The sequence below is a fragment of the Acanthochromis polyacanthus genome, chromosome 13, assembly GCF_021347895.1.
Source record: "Acanthochromis polyacanthus isolate Apoly-LR-REF ecotype Palm Island chromosome 13, KAUST_Apoly_ChrSc, whole genome shotgun sequence".
Taxonomy (NCBI): Eukaryota; Metazoa; Chordata; class Actinopteri; family Pomacentridae; genus Acanthochromis; species Acanthochromis polyacanthus.
The window spans coordinates 21,101,027-21,119,663 of record NC_067125.1 but is presented as its reverse complement, the minus strand read 5'-3'; the positions used below and the strand labels follow the sequence as shown (position 1 = coordinate 21,119,663).

The 18,637-nt window shown below is 42.7% G+C and overlaps 1 protein-coding gene across 7 annotated transcripts in view; it reads right to left on the bottom strand.

The window, feature by feature from the left end:
- Positions 1–18,637, bottom strand: part of LOC110968371 (unconventional myosin-XVIIIa-like) — a 247,258-nt gene that overhangs the window by 97,018 nt on the left and 131,603 nt on the right. For all 7 annotated transcript variants that reach the window (XM_051958139.1, XM_051958138.1, XM_051958140.1 and 4 more), the window contains one exon: positions 9,275–9,403. In XM_051958139.1, coding sequence (XP_051814099.1) covers positions 9,275–9,403 — 129 coding nt within the window. The remainder of the gene's footprint in view (positions 1–9,274; positions 9,404–18,637) is intronic.

Here is an 18,637-nt window from a genome sequence, read left to right as displayed (position 1 = left end):
ACAAAACTGCAAAACAAATTCAAGGTTGAAATTTTTAGTCCACCTTTGACAATGTTCAGAGACAGAACTGTGAACAACCTGAGAAATTTGGTACATGCTGAGTCTGAAACCTGCTATCATTATTTCATTGGATTTTTGACAGATTATGAGCATTTAGTCAGGAAGATTGTTACGGACAATTTTTTAAGAGGATTGGGAAGAATTATTGCTGATAATGAATAAGACAGTTTGTGGTCGTTTGTTTGGCTGGACTTGAAGTTAGAATCCAAATGATAGTCATGAAATTGAACCCTCTTTTGACGCACCTTGTGATCCACATTTTTTTGCCTGCTCGTCATTTACTGTATGGACATTATGCAATTACCATTCACCTCAGTTCATTATTTGCTTAACGGCGGCATCTGCCAGTCCTGCATGGGGCTCAAACTGCCTTTTAAGGCTGGGGGGGATTCATAGAATGATGATACTTGATTTCACTTTTTGCAGCCACCAGGCATATCGGAGGTCCTACCCAGCAGTTCTTACTGCTGCTGCTACACAATAAATCCTCTCAACTTGTGAAATATAGTGTAAATGTTATTTAGAGGCTATCACAGAAATGCAAATGAGTATCAGTGTTAAACAGAGTTGACACTTTGTTCAGTCAGTTGACTTACCACTGACATACACCAATTAGCCACATTAAAAAAAAAACAACTGCCAATCTATTTTGTAGGCTCCCCTGTTGCTGTAAGAAAAGCAGCATATCTTTTGGGTCCTGTGGGTCACAGGGTGGCTCCTCCGGGTTCGAGCTTGTTCCATCACATTCTACAGATGCTCAACTGGATTAGGATATAGGATGTACACAGGCCTTGAGCTCTCTCTCATCTTCATTTAGCAGTTCCTGAGCAGGTTTCTCAGTGTGGCAGGGCATTGTAACAAGATGATCAGTGTTATCCACTGAAGCTGTCAGTAATTTAATGCTGTGGCTCATCAGTGTATGTGCACGTTCTACGTAGACATGAACATACCAACTGCATATAATGTGAGTTCAATTCAAACGGAGCCCTTCAGGGGAGACAGAATAGTGAAGCCCTTCAAAAGTAATTTAAGTTTGCAGGCCCGAGCCCAGAGCAGGAAGAAAGAATATACTGAAATGGTAATGAAAGCTTAATCTTAATTTGCACTTCTGTAAATTTCTGTATATATTGAGTCATATTTAAGTTTCATTACTACTATTTTTTTTTCCTCACTGTTCCTCTTTCTGTATTTTCTTTATTTTTATTACTCTCTTCCATATTCCTAGGGTGACATCAACAGTCAAAACCAATTTCCTTGTATGCTGCGTACGTGCTTGGCCATTAAAGCTGATTCTCATCTACAAACACATACATATGCACATATACTAGATACGTGAAAACTATGTACTAGATTTAACTGTGTGCTCACATGGCAAAATTTCCAAAAGTAACATCGAAACATCTGTGAAGTAACTCACAGAGTCAAAATAGGCCCACTGGAATCTTCAAGAATAGAATAGAATAGAATAGAATAGAATCACTTTATTCTCACTCAGTCACTCAGTACAGAGCAGCAATGTTTTCCACATGTCAGGCTCACTCTGGAGGAATGTAGCTGCAAGGGGACACAAGCCAGTGTCTTATTGTGCCGGTCCCAAGCCCAGATAAATACACAGGGTTGTGTCAGGAAGGACATCCGACGTAAAACTTTGGCCAAATCAAACATGCGAATCAAATGTATGACTTCCATACCGGATCGGTCGAGGCCCGGGTTAACAACGACCGCCATCGGTGCTGTTGACCTACAGGGTGCCGGTGGAAAATGGACTACTGTTGGTCGTAGAAGGAGGGGAGGAAGGTGTGTTCGTAGGAAGAGAGAGAAGAGGAACACCAAGAGTCTAGGACTGAGAGTAGGGACTTTGAATGTTGGAACTTTGACAGGAAAAGGTAGAGAGCTGGTTGACATGATGCAGAGGAGGAAGGTGGACATACTGTGTGTCCAGGAGACCAGGTGGAAAGGTAGTAAAGCTAGAAGTCTAGGAGCAGGGTTCAAGTTGTTCTATCATGGTGTAGATAGGAAGAGAAATGGAGTAGGAGTTATCTTGAAGGAGGAATTTGTTAGGAATGTCCTGGAGGTAAAAAGAGTGTCAGATCAAGTGATGAGCCTGAAGCTCGAAATCGAAGGTGTGATGTTCAATATTGTTAGTGGGTATGCTCCACAGGTAGGAAGTGAGCTGGAGGAGGAGGAGAAATTCTGGTTGGACCTTGATGAAGTGATGCAGTAGCCTAGCCGCGCTAGACAACCCACGGCAATGAATTTAATTCTCTGCCAGGGTGGGTCTAGTTACCCTCCATAAGGCTCGAGGTTGGATGCTCCTAAAACTGGCCGGACGAATCACCATGAAGTGTAGAGTCAGAAGGCGGGCGTAACTAAGTGACGACAGAGGCGCGATTTTTCTGACAGAAACAGCCGGAAACAACTAGCCTAGCCGCGCTAGACAACCCATGGCAACGAATTTGCCAGGGTCGACAACAAAAACGACAACAATCGTTGAGCTCCATTAGCACCGACTCTGAATAATCTTTCTGTTAACATGTCTGTAATATACTTGAGCTTCACCCATTGACTGAATAAATAAGGCTTCACCGAACTCCCACATCCTCTGATTTCCAGCGCTCTAGGAGCCTATTCGTTGCGCTGATTGGTTGTATAACTACCCAATTGCTGCAGAGTGATTTGATAGACAACCTTTTAGCCTGCCTCCCTCCCTGTTGAGCGTGCCTAGACCCTTGCGTCTTCAGAACATGGGTCTAGCGCGGCTAGGCTAGTGATGCAGAGCATCCCTAGAAGTGAGAGAGTTGTCATTGGTGCAGACTTCAATGGACATGTTGGTGCAGGAAACAGAGATGATGAGGAGGTCATGAGCAGGTTTGGTATCCAAGAGAGGAACACAAAAGGACAGATGGTGGTTGACTTTGCAAAAAGGATGGAAATGGCTGTAGTGAATACTTTCTTCCAGAAGAGGCAGGAACATAGGGTCACCTATAAGAGTGGAGGTAGGAGCACACAGGTAGACTACATCTTGTGTAGACGGTGTAATCTGAAGGAGATCAGTGACTGCAAAGTAATGGTAGGTGAGAGTGTAGCCAGACAGCATAGGATGGTGGTGTGTAGGATGACCCTGGTGGTGAAGAAGATGAAGAGGGCAAAGGCAGAGCAGAGGACCAAATGGTGGAAGCTGAAAAAGGAACAGTGTTGTATGACTTTCAGGAAAGAGTTGAGGCAGGCTTTGGATGGTCAGGAGGTGCTTCCAGATGACTGGACAACTACAGCAAATGTCATCAGGGAGACAGGTCGAAGAGTACTTGGTGTGTCATCTGGAAGGAAAGGAGATAAGGAGACTTGGTGGTGGAATGAGGAGGTGCAGGAGCGGATCCAGAGAAAGAGGGTAGCTAAGAAGAAGTGGGACACTGAGAGGACTGAAGAGAGTAGACAGGAGTACAGGGAGATGCAGCGTGAAAGTGGAGGTGGCAAAGGCCAAACAAGGGGCTTACGATGACTTGTATGCTAGGTTGGACAGTAAGGAGGGAGAGACTGACCTGTATAGGTTGGCAAGGCAGAGAGACAGAGATGGGAAGGACGTGCAGCAGGTTAGGGCGATAAAGGATAAGGATGGAAGTGTGTTGACAGGTGCCAATAGTGTGATGGGAAGATGGAAAGAGTACTTTGAAGAATTGATGAATGAGGAAAATGAGAGAGAACGAAGAGTAGAAGAGGTGACTGTTGCGGACCAGGAAGTAGCAAAGATTAGTAAGGATGAAGTGAGGAGGGCATTGAAGAGGATGAAGAGTGGAAAGGCACTTGGTCCTGATGATATACACACATGGACAAAATTGTTGGTACCCCTCAGTTAAAGAAGGAAAAACCCACAATTCTCACTGAAATCACTTGAAACTCACAAAAGTAACAATAAATAAAAATTTATTGAAAATTAAATAATCAAAAACAGCCATTACTTTTGAATTGTTGATTAACATAATTATTTAAAAAAACAAACTAATGAAACAGGCCTGGACAAAAATGATGGTACCTCTATAAAAGATTGAAAACTATTTGACCAGAGTGACATGATTAACTCAGGTGTGTCATTTAATTGACATCACAGGTGTTTCCAAACTCATAATCAGTCAGTCTGCCTATTTAAAGGGAGACAAGTAGTCACCCTGCTGTTTGGTGAAAAGGTGTGTACCACACTGAACATGGACAACAGAAAGCGAAGGAGAGAATTGTCCCAGGACATCCGAAAAAAAATGATAGACAAACATCTTAAAGGTAAAGGCTATAAGACCATCTCTAAACAGCTTGAAGTTCCTGTGACAACAGTGGCTCATATTATTCGGAAGTTCAAGACCCACGGGACAGTAGCCAACCTCCCTGGACGTGGCCGCAAGAGGAAAATTGATGACAAATTGAAGAGACGGATCGTTGGAATTGTATCCAAAGAGCCCAGAGCAACCTCCAAAGAAATTAAAGGTGAACTCCAAGGCCAAGGTACATCAGTGTCAGATCGCACCATTCGTCGTTGTTTGAGCCAAAGTGGACTTCATGGGAGACGACCAAGGAGGACACCACTGCTGAAAAAAACTCATAAAAAAGCCAGACTGGAATTTGCAAAAATGCATGTTGACAAGCCACAAAGCTTCTGGGAGAATGTCCTTTGGACAGATGAGACCAAACTGGAGCTTTTTGGTAAGGCACATCAACTCTATGTTCATAGACTCAAAAACCAAGCATACGAAGAAAAGAACACTGTCCCTACGGTGAAACATGGAGGAGGCTCAGTAATGTTTTGGGGCTGCTTTGCTGCATCTGGCACAGGGTGTCTTGAAAGTGTGCAAGGTATGATGAAATCTGAAGACTATCAAGGCATTCTGGAGAGAAATGTGCTGCCTAGTGTCAGAAAGCTTGGTCTCAGTCGCAGGTCATGGGTCTTCCAACAGGACAACCATCCAAAACACACAGCCAAAAACACCCAAGAATGGCTGAGAGAAAAGCGTTGGACTATTCTAAAGTGGCCTTCTATGAGCCCAGATCTGAATCCCATTGAACATATGTGGAAGGAGCTGAAACATGCCATTTGGAGAAGACACCCATCAAACCTGAGACAACTGGAGCTGTTTGCTCATGAGGAGTGGGCCAAAATACCTGTTGACAGCTGCAGAACGCTCATTGACAAATACAGAAATCGTTTAATTGCAGTGATTGCCTCAAAAGGTTGTGCAACAAAATATTAAGTTATGGGTACCATCATTTTTGTCCAGCCCTATTTCATTAGTTTGTTTTTTAAAATAATTATGTTAATCAACAATTCAAAAGTGATGGCTGATTTTGATTATTTAATTTTCAATAAATTTTTATTTATTGTTACTTTTGTGAGTTTCAAGTGATTTCAGTGAGAATTGTGGGTTTTTCCTTCTTTAACTGAGGGGTACCAACAATTTTGTCCACGTGTGTACCTGTGGAGGTATGGAAGTGTCTCGGAGAGGTAGCAGTAGCGTTTCTGACTGGGTTGTTCAACAGGATCTTACATGGTAAGAAGATGCCCGAGGAATGGAGGAGAAGTGTGCTGGTGCCCATCTTTTAAAACAAGGGAGATGTGCAGAGTTGTGGCAACTACAGAGGAATAAAGCTGATGAGCCACACGATGAAGCTATGGGAAAGAGTAGTTGAAGCTAGGCTGAGGGCAGAGGTGAACAACTGTGAGCAGCAGTATGGTTTCATGCCAAGAAAGAGTACAACAGATGCAATATTTGCTTTGAGGATGTTGATAGAGAAGTACAGAGAAGGTCAGAAGGAGCTGCATTGTGTCTTTGTAGATCTGGAGAAAGCTTATGACAGGGTGCCCAGAGAGGTACTGTGGTTTTGTATGAGGAATTCTGGAGTGGCAGAGAAGTATGTTAGAGTGGTGCAGGACATGTATGAGGACTGTAAGACAGTGGTGAGGTGTGCTCTAGGAGTAACAGAGGAGTTCAAGGTGGAGGTGGGACTACATCAGGGATCAGATCTGAGCCCCTTCTTGTTTGCTATGGTGATGGACAGGATGACAGACGAGGTTAGACAGGAGTCTCCATGGACTATGATGTTTGCAGATGACACTGTGATCTGCAGTGAGAGCAGGGAACAGGTGGAGGAGAAGCTAGAGGCGTGGAGGTTTGCCCTGGAAAGGAGAGGAATGAAGGTTAGCCGCAGCAAGTCGGAGTATCTGTGTGTGAATGAGAGGGACCCAAGTGGAAGAGTGAGGTTACAGGGAGAAGAGATCAAGAAGGTGGAGGATTTTAAAGCTCGTGTCCGGAGTTTCCGTTTGTTTTCAATTTATGTATCATTGTTTAACAAAGCTTAAATGTGTTAGTCTAGTTCAATACTATAATATAATGTTAGTATGACGCGATATGAAAATTTATTCATGAGCTCCGCCTTCCTCTCATAGACCCCCATGTTATTCCAAAAAGCGCCGGTCGCTGCCGACCAATCAAGTTCGAGCTTCCATTTGTCATGTTGTCAATCAACGGTTACGCGCACAGCAAGCAAGCCCATGCAGAGGTGCGCGAGCTACGCACTACGCAACCGCGCGCACATTTGTTTTGCTGGTAGAGGAGAGAGCATCAGGGATCAGCAACTTCCAGAAAAGTTACCAATCCCACGGCTTGTCAGGCCAAGAGACTGCAAGACCTTTTTTGGCTCGGGGTGCTCGCGTCGCTCCCCGACCACGGCCTCCATAGCCCGCCTGACGGCTTCGTTTAGATGCCCGACCTCTGGAGGAAGATGTTGGGGCGTCTGGGACATACTCTTCGTCAGAGGAGTCATGCAATTCTGAACTCTAGATAGAAATAAATAAACAATGTAACACATATACACGCGTAAATGCACTAAGTTTGATAAACAACGTCATCGAGAGGGATACACGAGTGTAATCACATATTGAAACTTTACTCGTTCGTCCTAGCAGATTCATGTTATTTTGGTATTCGGACAAGTTAGACTCAATACAGAATTCTAACGTAATTCCTTTATTATTTACTAAATGTACTAAATGTAGAAGAGTGGAAAACAGCAAAACAGGCAAGATGCTGCAGCACTCGGGGCACTCCTCTCAGGTACTGCGCACGTGCACAAATAAAGGGGCAAAATCAGAGGGAGGGTGGGACCAACAGTGTTTTGGGAGCAGAACTGAAGATGCTGAGGTTCTCTTTGGGAGTGACCAGGATGGATAGGATCAGGAATGAGTACATCAGAGGGACAGCACATGTTAGAGGCTTTGGAGATAAAGTCAGAGAGGCCAGACTGAGATGGTTCGGACATGTCCAGAGGAGAGAAAGTGAATATACTGGTCGAAGGATGCTGAGTTTCCCACTGCCAGGCAGGAGGCCTAGAGGAAAACCAAAGAGGAGGTTTATGGATGTGGTTAAAGAGGACATGAAGGTAGTTGGTGTAAGAGAAGAGGATGCAGAAGACCGGGTTAGATGGAGGCAATTGATTCGTTGTGGCAACCCCTGAAGGGAAAAGCCGAAAGGAAAAGAAGAAGAAGGCTCACTCTGGAGGAGCAGCATGCTCACACATTACACTTACACACAACAAACATGTGCAGAGAGGAAAATGGTGAACTTAAAATGCTTGAATATCAAGACCAGGCATCATGGCCTGGCAGGGCTTCTTCCAGTTTGAATTAGATTGGCATGACTGTTGATTGTGGGTGGGAAGTCAGTGCAGGACCATGTCTTTTTGGCTGAATCAGCAGACACCGACTGGTTGGTCCAGGTGGTTTTGCAAATGGTGGTGGCACTCATGAAACACAGCATGAACATTAAAGGCACCGATCAAGAGTGTAGACAGTTGAAAACAAGTGCCTCGATAACAATGGGAGTTGTAATCTGAACTTTGAGGCAAAATTGATCCACTTCAAACTGACCCCAGCCAAAGCAGTTTAGAGTTATGTGATCATGCAATTAAAGCTACGCCTGTGGAGTTCTGTTGTATGCAAAAATGCTTACAGTCAGTATAACAAATATCTGATCCAAAGTTGTTTAAATCAATCCACTGGACTTTAAGAAAGTTCCTTGAAGATGTTTCACCCATGTTCTGAAGAACTGAAGAAGCCTCTTGGATGAGAGGTGAAACATCTTCAAGGAACTTTCTTTAAAGTCCAGTGGATTGATTTAAACAACTTTGGATAACCATGACCTGGATGAATGAGAACCTACACAGACATCAATAAATATCTGATAAATTTGTGGAGCGTATTTTCAACCTTACAATGTAGATTTTTCGAGGAGCGAGCCGGCAGCGAGAAAACATCATAGTACATGGCCAATAGTATTTTCAGGTTAAAAACAATGCCATTATAAGATCGTTTATTTTCATAATGCATGTCTGCAATATAAAAGCAACACCAGGATTCATACAGTTCTTTGACAACACCGTATTGGAATATGGTTGTGCCAATAAAACAAGAACTGCAAGTACAGAACAAACCAACATATAGTCATATGACTGATACTGGGAAGGATGCTAGCAAGGAGGAGGAGAGGAATTGCTGGAAAGGACAGGAGGATGATAGCCCACAGCCATTGATCGATACTTCAGAGGCAGAAGAAGAGACAAGGATTTTGTCGAATCCCAGTGGAAGAGAGCAACAGATTGACAGCTTTGGTGGTATGACAGCTGATTACTGGGGACTTGTGATGTGAACCTCATGCTTTGTCTGGCACTAAAGCATCTATCTGGCAGCTGGTAGCAAATGAACTGAAAGTAAGCCACAAAGTTAAAACAAGTAGCTCAGGTTCATCTCAGAGTAAATCATTTTACTAAAGCTTTGTGTTAACTTAGATATTCACAATGGGATATGTCTCTAACAGTTAATTTGGAACTTAAAAAGCCCAATTGAGCTACATAGTTTTAAGGTGTGCTGATAACATAGCAGTTCGGTCACAAGAATGGTACATAAGAACCACTGTAGTTTCTTCATGGATGAAGCTACAGAAAGCAGTTTCATAAAGGTCACACTGTTTGGTCGAAAATGAGGTTATTTCCTGTGCTGTATCGCTCTGTATGTGATGGTTCTCCTATATTCAGTGTGATTTTTCACCTCATGCGGTCACATGTACTGATGTCTCATACCCATTCTTCATGAATTATGCCTCAAACATTTTCAACATGCAGTAGAAGGAAGGCTACAGTGAAGTGACCCCACCTCCTCTGGTAAATGCAGCAGTCTTACCTTCCTCTTCTTGAAGGCTTGTCTGGACAGGTATCCCCTGCAGGCAGCCTGAAACAGAGAGATATTCCTCCGAGTTTGGACATCTCGCTGTTCCTCCAGCCTGGACAGAGTTCCTGCTCTAAAGAACACCTGTGGGAGGAGAGGAAGAGTTAAGACAGTTATAAAAAAAAATCATATCTAGAAGGTTGAGACAAATTGAGTTCATACATACTGTGAAGACATACAACTGTAAACAATTACCAGTTGGGGCAAAGCTGTTCCTAAATTCTACCTTTTATATAGAGCCTGTTCATCTGAAACAATCAACAAACCACAGACAGACCTATTTAACCTGTAAAAACCTGTCTGATGACCTAGTTGTTGTAGACACATGTAGCATGGATTGACCACTGTCCTTTTGGTACAGACAACTAACAGAGTTCACTACCCAAGAAAATTTAGGAAACACTTTATCATCACACTATAGCACCAACTCAACAAAACTTGAGGGATATCATTCAGTCCAATTGGGAGGCGCAAGTGATTGTGAATCAGTTTCAGCTGAGATGGTGAAAATCATAGTGACAACAGGAGGATAGGGAAGGCAACACCAAGATAACCCCCAAAAAGGGAATGGTGTTAGAGGTCATGGCCAGTGACCATTTCTTGCTCCCTATCCTTCCTGACTGATTTCTGTCAAGTTTTACATTTTGCTATGTCCCTTGTAACTGCCAGTAGCATGAGACAGTATCTCACATCCATCCAGGTTGTACAGGTAATCCAGCCCATCCAGGATGGCTCATTCATACGTGATGTTGCAAGAGGATTTGCTGTCTCCCAGCACAGCCTCAAGAGCATAGAGGAAATACCAGGAGATGAACTTTTACATGAGAAGAGCCGAACAGGCCATAGAAGGAATGGTCCTGTCCACAACAACCCAGCAACAGCAAAGATAGCTGCTTGTTTGGGTGAGGCGGAACAGGAGGACAGCCAGAGCCCTACAAAGAGACATCCAGAGGGCTACTCATGTGCATGGTTTTGACCAAACTCATAGAAACAGACTCCATGAGTGTGGCATTAGGGCTCAGCATCTGTGCTCACAGCCCAGCACCCTGTTGCTTGATTGGCATTTGCCAGAGAACATCAGAATTGGCAGGTTCATCATTTATGTCCTGCCCTCCTCACAGATGACAGCAGGTTCACACTGATCACACGGGACAGATGTGAAAGAGTCTGGAGATGCCCTGGTGAACACTATGCTGCCTGCATCATCATCCACAATGACTGGTCTGGTTGTGGGTCAATGATGGTCTGGGAACATATCCTTGGAGGGTCGTACAGACCTCCATGTGCTCACCAACAGTACTATGACTAATGTTAGGTATCAGGATGAAAGTCTATGGACCTAAATTCAACTTACAATCTCTGAGCCAATATGTTTTGGTCTATCCGACACCATTAATTGGCACCACAGACTATTATATATATAAGGAGCTAACTGATGCCCTGCTCCAGTTCTGGGAAGAGATCTCCCAGGGTACCAGCCATCATTTCATCAGAAACATGCTCAGATGTTGTCAAGATAGCATTCAGGTTTGTGAGGGCCATATTCACTACTGAGACACATTTTGAACTATTGTGATAAAATTCACGCAAGTTGAATTAGCTTGTGATTTAAATTCTTTACTTTGATTTTTTTGTGTGATTTTGAATCCAGCCCTCGGTGGGTTAATAATTTTAGTTTCCACTGACCACTGTTCCGTCATTTTGTTCTCAAAGAATATTGAACAGATCTCTTCCATTTGTGCATATCTGTCACACTTAATGTTTCATATCATCAAAATCACTTCAATGTAAGACAAGGATAACCCAAGAAAACACAGAATGCTTTTAAATGATGATTGCATTTATTGACGGAAATATGCTGTCCAACTCCACGTTGCTCCTTGTTCAAAAGTAACTGTCCCCTTAGGTACCAATCTACCGAATGATCAAATATATTTGTTGGCAATTGGGTTCCATTTCACCAGCCACATCCACATATCATTACTGCCAGGCTTGTTGAATCCAAATATTACTAAATAGAACCTGTCTTGCACGGTGAAGTGGCAAAATGGTCTCAAAAAGTAACACATGATGCCACTTTCTAAAAAGTTTCAAGAACAGATGTGAAACAAAGACTGACAAATGCCATTGCCATTCATCAATTTGGAAAGGGTTACAAAGCCATTGCTAAGGCTCTGGGAATCCAGAGAACCACAGTGAGAGGCATAATTCACAAATGGAAAAAATAATAAACAGTGGTGAACCTTCCCAGGACTGGCCCAACTACCACAATTTCTCAAGATTGCATTGACATCTCTTTCAGGAGGTCATAAATGAACCCAGAAAAACATCAAAAGAACTACAGTCCTCACTTGCTTAGATAAGGTCCATCTACATGATTTCAAAATAAGGCAGATACTGGGAGAAAATGACATCTATAGGAGAGCTGCAAGGCACAAACCACTCCTGACCAAAAATAACATAAAGGCTCATTCTGCATTTGCAAAAAATGAAATTCTGGATGAACCCCAAGACCTTTGGCAAACATTCTGTAGACTGATGTGTCAAAGGTGAAAGACATGGGTCTGTTACATTTGGTAAATCTAATACTGCATTACATAAGAACAACATGATACCAACAGTGAAACATGGAGGTGTGATGGTTGGGGGCTGCTTTGCTTCCAGAGGACCAGGACGACTTGTCATAATTGAAAGAGCCATTAATTCTGCTCTCTGTCAGAAAATCCTCCGGGAGGATATTCACCATCAGTTCATGACCTAAGGCTCAACACGAATGGGTTCTGCAGCATGACAATAACCTAAAGCACACAAGCGAGTCCACCTCTGAGTGACTCAAAAGAGCAAAACTGAGGTTTTGGAGTGGCAAAGTCAAAGTCTGGACTTTAATCCAATTGAAATGCTGTGGCAAGACTTTAAAAGGGCAGTTCATGTTCAAAAACCATCTAACATGGTTGAACATGACTATTATGCAGAGTGGGGAAAAGGTCCTCCAAGGCCATGTAAAAGATTTTATTGCATGGCCGTATTGTTTTTTAGCAGTGTGTCATGTGAATGCAAACATGCCAAGCTCCACTTTACAATTTCAGAGAACTAACTATTGAGTGGGAACAGAATTGTTTCTAAATTCCATTATGGAATGAGGACGCACCAAGGGAAAACCCATTTGTCACTGCAACAAACTGACTTCTATGTCTGACTGAGGTATATCCAGTTTGTCTGACTCAACCAATGGTATTATGCATGGATGGATAGTCAACTGACTAGGCACTACCTAGGGAAGCAGAAGCTCTAGGGAGTGTTTCCATCAAACCAAGGATGCCCTAATCTAATTGAGAGTCCTCGAATTTCAAGTATGTGAGTTCAGTACTACGTCTTATCCAGGATTTATTCTCTCTATAGATTTACTCGTAAGTATTTTTTAAACTATTTTATCCATTGTTCATAAGTGCAACATCGATCCACCATTTGATATACGTCAACTGAAACTCACACTAAGAACATTTAAAGCCAACATGCATTAATAGTAGGAAAATGGCATATTCTTATGAGATGCCTTGCTCCAGCCGACAGTGTGGGCCCGTAACGCTGTCGTAACGGGCCGTTACGCTGTCGTAACAGGCCGTTACCCTGTCAGTTACCCCAATTTCCACATAACGCGAAAGCACAGTGCCGCGCTTTTGAATCGTACTGCGCAGCACTTAGAACCCAGTGTCTTCTATCAGACAATTTCCACTGCACGCGCTGCGGAGCGCCAGCGCCACGTCCCTGAAGCGCCGGCGCGCACCACGGCACTGGAGATTCGCTTCAGGTCTATTTTCTGCGCTGCCACTTCAAAACCTCGTAAATTCACTGGCGTTGAGTAAGCACCAGACAGGAAGTTAAACCGGAACTTTCAAAATAAAACACAATGCACGACCTCTCGGAGGTAAATTTTTTCCTATATGTTGTTATTACGACACCTCCGGAGGCACGAGCATCAGGTCAACAGAGTCCCAGACACAACACGACGCCATGGACGAAGAGAAGCTGATCACTGAAGTGGAAAAATATAATATCATTTATGATCTAAAACATCCTTTTTACAAGGATACTGGCAGAAAGGACAAGGTGTGGACTGAAATTTCAACAGTTGTGGGAGTGGACAGTGAGTTACTACTCTATATTGATTCTTTTTAATGAGTTTAACCTTAAAGTACTTGGTAATAGCAAACGGTATTCATGTCATTCACACGAGAGTCTCTCCGAGGAGCAGCCCTCCCCCTCCGGACAGCGCGTCGCTGCGCTGCGCTTCCAGTGTGCTTTGACTTTAGGAGCAAGACGGTGGCGCTTTGCGCCACTGCGCGGCGTGGTGCTTTCGCGTTATGTGGAAATTGGGGGTAAAAGATTACGCAGTGATTAGGGCCGCTACGCTGTTATTTTGACAGATAACGCCATGTGCATTTGTTTTTATCGACTGGGTGCCTATCTAGGTTAATTTATGTCTCCCCACCTCAGCCATACTTTCCTGTCGATTGACCCGTTCCTGTCTAAAATTAGGAGTCGCTTCCAATCTCTGGGTTACAATTAGCATGTCTCGGTTGTTTCCGTGATGCCATGTATGGTGAATAGTGACCTAAATCACAAGCATTTGGAGCATCTGCGTGACGCTCATTGGCTGACATCTGGGCCAGCCGCTCGCGAGATTTAATGAAGGCTATTGCGCGTACGCGTGCGCGTGCACATGCGTGGGAGGACCTGCTGTTACACTGTTAAAAAAATCCTGGTGAGAACCCTGCTATTGCTGACCTACATCAACCTCTGATAGTGCTTTGTCTATGGCCTTCCAGAGAAATCAACATTGTAATAAATTATGCTTGAACATTTGAACCTTGTGTATTACATTGGAAGGATGATTAGCTGAATTGGTGTAACAGAGAGCAAAGTACATCAACTGACCTACATCAACCTCTGATAGTGCTTTGTCTATGGCCTTCCAGAGAAATCAACATTGTAATAAATTATGCTTGAACATTTGAACCTTGTGTATTACATTGGAAGGATGATTAGTTGAATTGGTGTAACAGAGAGCAAAGTATAATTTTGAAGAGATAACTCAAATACCATCTGTTGAATGGAAACCAGTAAGTGACAAGGCCTCAGCAGTGTTTGTCTTATGTTAACTATGTCCGAATTTGACCTTACGTTACTCATGCTTATATCATTATGAAATCCTTGTAAAGGTTTTACCTATACAGTGGGAAACATCATGATGCTTGCAGCATGTTGCTTAATGTCTTGGCTGTCCACATCAGCTATCTCTGTAATTTTCCTAGCCTACTACTATAGTCTCATTCCCCATCTCCTGTGTCTTTTGCTGATGTTTTGGACAGCATCTGTGCTACTTCCTGAATACCAATGAAAGCACAATTTCAGTTTTGACTCTGAAGAATGACGACAGACTGACATGGGGCCCCCTGTAAAAGCCTAAACCATAATGTCTGTAACTCCTTCATGATAATTTGTGTCTGAGAAGAGACAGCACTGTGTTTCTGCACCCTGAATTAGCTGCCAGCTCTTTGTGGAAGTGGATTCGTTAAATAGGGCCAGAGTGACGTTTTGTCCTTCTGAGGATGTGACTGTTTCTACCTGACTATAATTTTAAAAATTGGTTAAGCAAAGGGTGAAGTATGGCCACAATTTAAGCCTGCTGTTTTGATGTCTTGCAGACCTTGTGAGTTCACCACTATACAACATTAAGCAATGAATATTTATGCAGATTGTGAGCATCCCAGGTCCCAGGCTCATAGTTACTCTACTTAACAACTTATCCTATTTACAGTCCTAGCAAATTGAAAAGGTTCTCAGGTCTACCATATAGTTATCAGCACAGTTGGCCCACAGCAATTGTTCTGAATCCATGGTTCAGTTTGGGCCTCTCTGTCTGGAGGCTGCCTTTGTGAGTCTCCTTTCTCCCACTGTTCTAAGACACGAAGGTTCGATTACCTGGAAACCCTAAATTGCCAGTATTTGTAAATGGGTAAGTTCGGACAGGCTCCAGCCCTTGCACAAGAAAAACAGGAGGGGATACTAGATAATATTTAAGGTGATGCTAAGTATACAAAAATACAAAAGGCAGTGTTATGACTGTACAGTTAGCTCACCTCAAATTTTACTAGAACACTGACTTCACATACATTTAACAAGAGGCATGTTGATATCAACTACAGAAGTTTACAAATGATTTTACTTCATTAATACACAATATGTGGGGCACATGTGGTGAAATGATAAAGTTTCAATGGGTTGGCATGAACACAGAAATATATCTACAGAGTAAACAACAATGCTCCTGTATGGCCTTGTATGCAAAGGGATACAGGGGACACTGAGTGACCATCATTCAGCGTAAATATGGATAGTAACATGTTCATCCTGAGGTTAGAGAGAACCTGTTACAAGCAGCTACTGTCTGACTATCTGTGCCTCAGAGTCCTGCAGTGCTTCTGCAGTCACTTGGGAGATTCACTGTTTTGATACTTGTGTTGTGGTACTAAGAGAGTTCATCCTGTTGTTGAGGTGGCGTTTCAGTAGAGAGTTGTAGTCCTGATGCTACAATACTGTTACTACGGCTTAATGACCAGCATGTTGACTACAGCACAGTAGTCCTGTTCTCATATGTTATGTTTACTGCCACAAAAGAGAAATAATGTCTTGTTCAGGACTGGTCAGCACACCAGAATATTAAAGAAGGATGCCCTTGCCTTATTTAGACAGTTTTCATTTGTTTTATTTGTATTTATATGGCTTGTATTCTTTGCAGCTTGTCATATCTACACAGTTAAACTTTAAAGATCCTGACTTTTTGCTATTTAATTTTAAACAAGCAGCTTGTACAAAACGGGACATCTTGTTTAAATTTAGGTGCATATTAAAAAAAACATTTTATTATCCGTTAGCGAACTCAGTCTTCATGCTTGCACTTGTATTTGAACACTTTAAACAACACATACGCTTTCTGTTGTGGTTAAAATAGTGATTAGGAATGACTAAGTTATCAACGGCTGAACTTTTTTTTGTTCCCTCCCACCACATGGATGCAACCATAAATACATTTTGCTCCAGTGCTCCGGTTGTGGGCAGTTGATGTCAAACTCGCCTTGGAGAAAGAAAACACATCTGATTAACATGAACTGCTGTGCTCCTCAGAGACCCATTTGTCAGGGTAGGGATGGTTTAGTGATACCAGGCAGAGAGCCACAAACAAGCTGGCAGGAAACAGCAAAGACGATTTGGCAATGAGAGCTTGGTCATTAACCAGACTAGAGAACATACACACACCTGCAAAGCCCCCACCTCATGTGTCATGGGTGACACTTTGATACTGAATTAGAATGAAAACAAAACTCGGATATAAAATTAGTATTTTGTTCCCTTGAGCTTGAGAGATTAGTACTAAATATAAAGCAGATTACAAACAGGGTGTTCACTTCTATGCTTTTATTCCATGGCATGTTCGCTGATTCATGCAGGATGTCCTGTTAGTGCTGCTTGAGCAAACAAGAATAACAAAAGAAAAAGCTCTTCAGTAAGGCCGGGTGATAGGACAAAGAAAAATTTAGCATTTACAGTAAGAAGACCACCCAATCAATTCCCCACACCCTCTTTTCCACTCTCACCCCAACCAGGAGAGACAGGGTGACTGGTTCTGTCAGAAGTTTTTATTTTTTGTCCTTCCAGGTAAAGAGGAAGTTTCTGTTCCTTCCAACTGTGGCCAACTACTTGCTGAAAATGAATCCAGAGGAACTTAGGATTTCTTTATAGGTTATGAGGTTTCTCTGTTTAAAACCTTTAAGTCTTCACCTTACTATGTGACGTGCTAAGAGATGGCACATGCTGTGAAGTTCTGCCATATGAAATGAAATTAAATTGTCCCAGTGACTATTCACTGTTTTGCAACAGATTTCACATCTGTGTGATGGTTTTAACTGCTGATGTTTGATACCTGACCTCAGTGGAATTGCAGAAATAGCCTATCTGTTTTTTCACTTCTACACTCGTCACCGTGAATTGTATATATTGGAATTCAAGCTAACCCATTTATAAGATTGCACTTCACAGGCATTCAGTTGAGTTGCACTCAGCTTACTGCTAGCTTTCACACCTCTGCATGGTTGACAACGAGACGATCCAATGGCCAAGCAGTGAAGGCCCTGGTGAAACTAAAAATCTGCTTGCCTTCCTGCCTGACTTCAGATAACAACAGCATGTAAAGTACAAGATATCTCCATCAACACTATTGTGCTTTTTGCTTTTTAATTGGCTGCCCCTTCCTGAAAGATATAACGAGGCGGAAAATTGTTTCACTACTCAAGCAGTGTATCTTATTCCCCAAAGGAAGGTAGCACTCTCTTCTTCAGCGACATGCCCTACTCTGTGGTTTGCATCTTTGTGAATAAGATTCATACTGTAGCAGGATAATGACCCAAGTCAATCCCAAAAAGCTTTGGAAAAAATACCTGTCAAAACACTGGACCTCCACCTCACACAACATTCAAGAGGCACATGAAGACTGAGAAGGCCAAACATTCCTGACATGACAAGAAGCTTTTTGAAGCATGTGAGGATATGCAGCTCTGAACAAACTGGTGGAATCTGTGCTGCTTGAGTGCTGCTGTCATTGTTGGTCCTTTCAGCGGTGCACAGGCATCAACATGGACACTCTGGCTGGTCTGCGGCTATGCAGCCCCATACGCAACCAACTGTGATGCACTGTGTATCCTAACACCTTTCTATCAGAACCAGCTTTAACTTCTTCAGCAAATTTGTGTGTGGGCAGTCAGTAAACATAATATGAAACAAGAGGCATTAATAATATTAGCAGTATGAGTAGCACAGAGCAAAAAGTTCCAAACTGAAACTTTATCTGAACTTGGAAAAACAAGCAGACTGACTGCCACGTACCGACTCTAAGGCAAGGTTAAACTCGCTGCAATATTTGCCAAGAAACTTCTCTAATTGACAGCTTAAGGCACTCAGTGTTTTTTATTCCACAGACATTCACAGATCTAATTAACAAAACTATCTGCCTGTGTTTTTTCTTGTGATTAGTTGTTTTTTTTTATCTCAAAGACTCTGTCCACGTCTGGCTGTCTGGCAAGGGTCACAGACAGAGAGTTGCAAAGATCAGCTCCTGATTAAAAAAACAAAACACACCAGGACTTGTGAAGGTGAGAATTGAAGTGTGAAGACTTGTCACTGCAGTGGAATGAAACATGACCAATACAACAGTGACTTCTCAATGCTCCCCATACCTTTTTCTAGAAACGTAGGCAAGGAAAA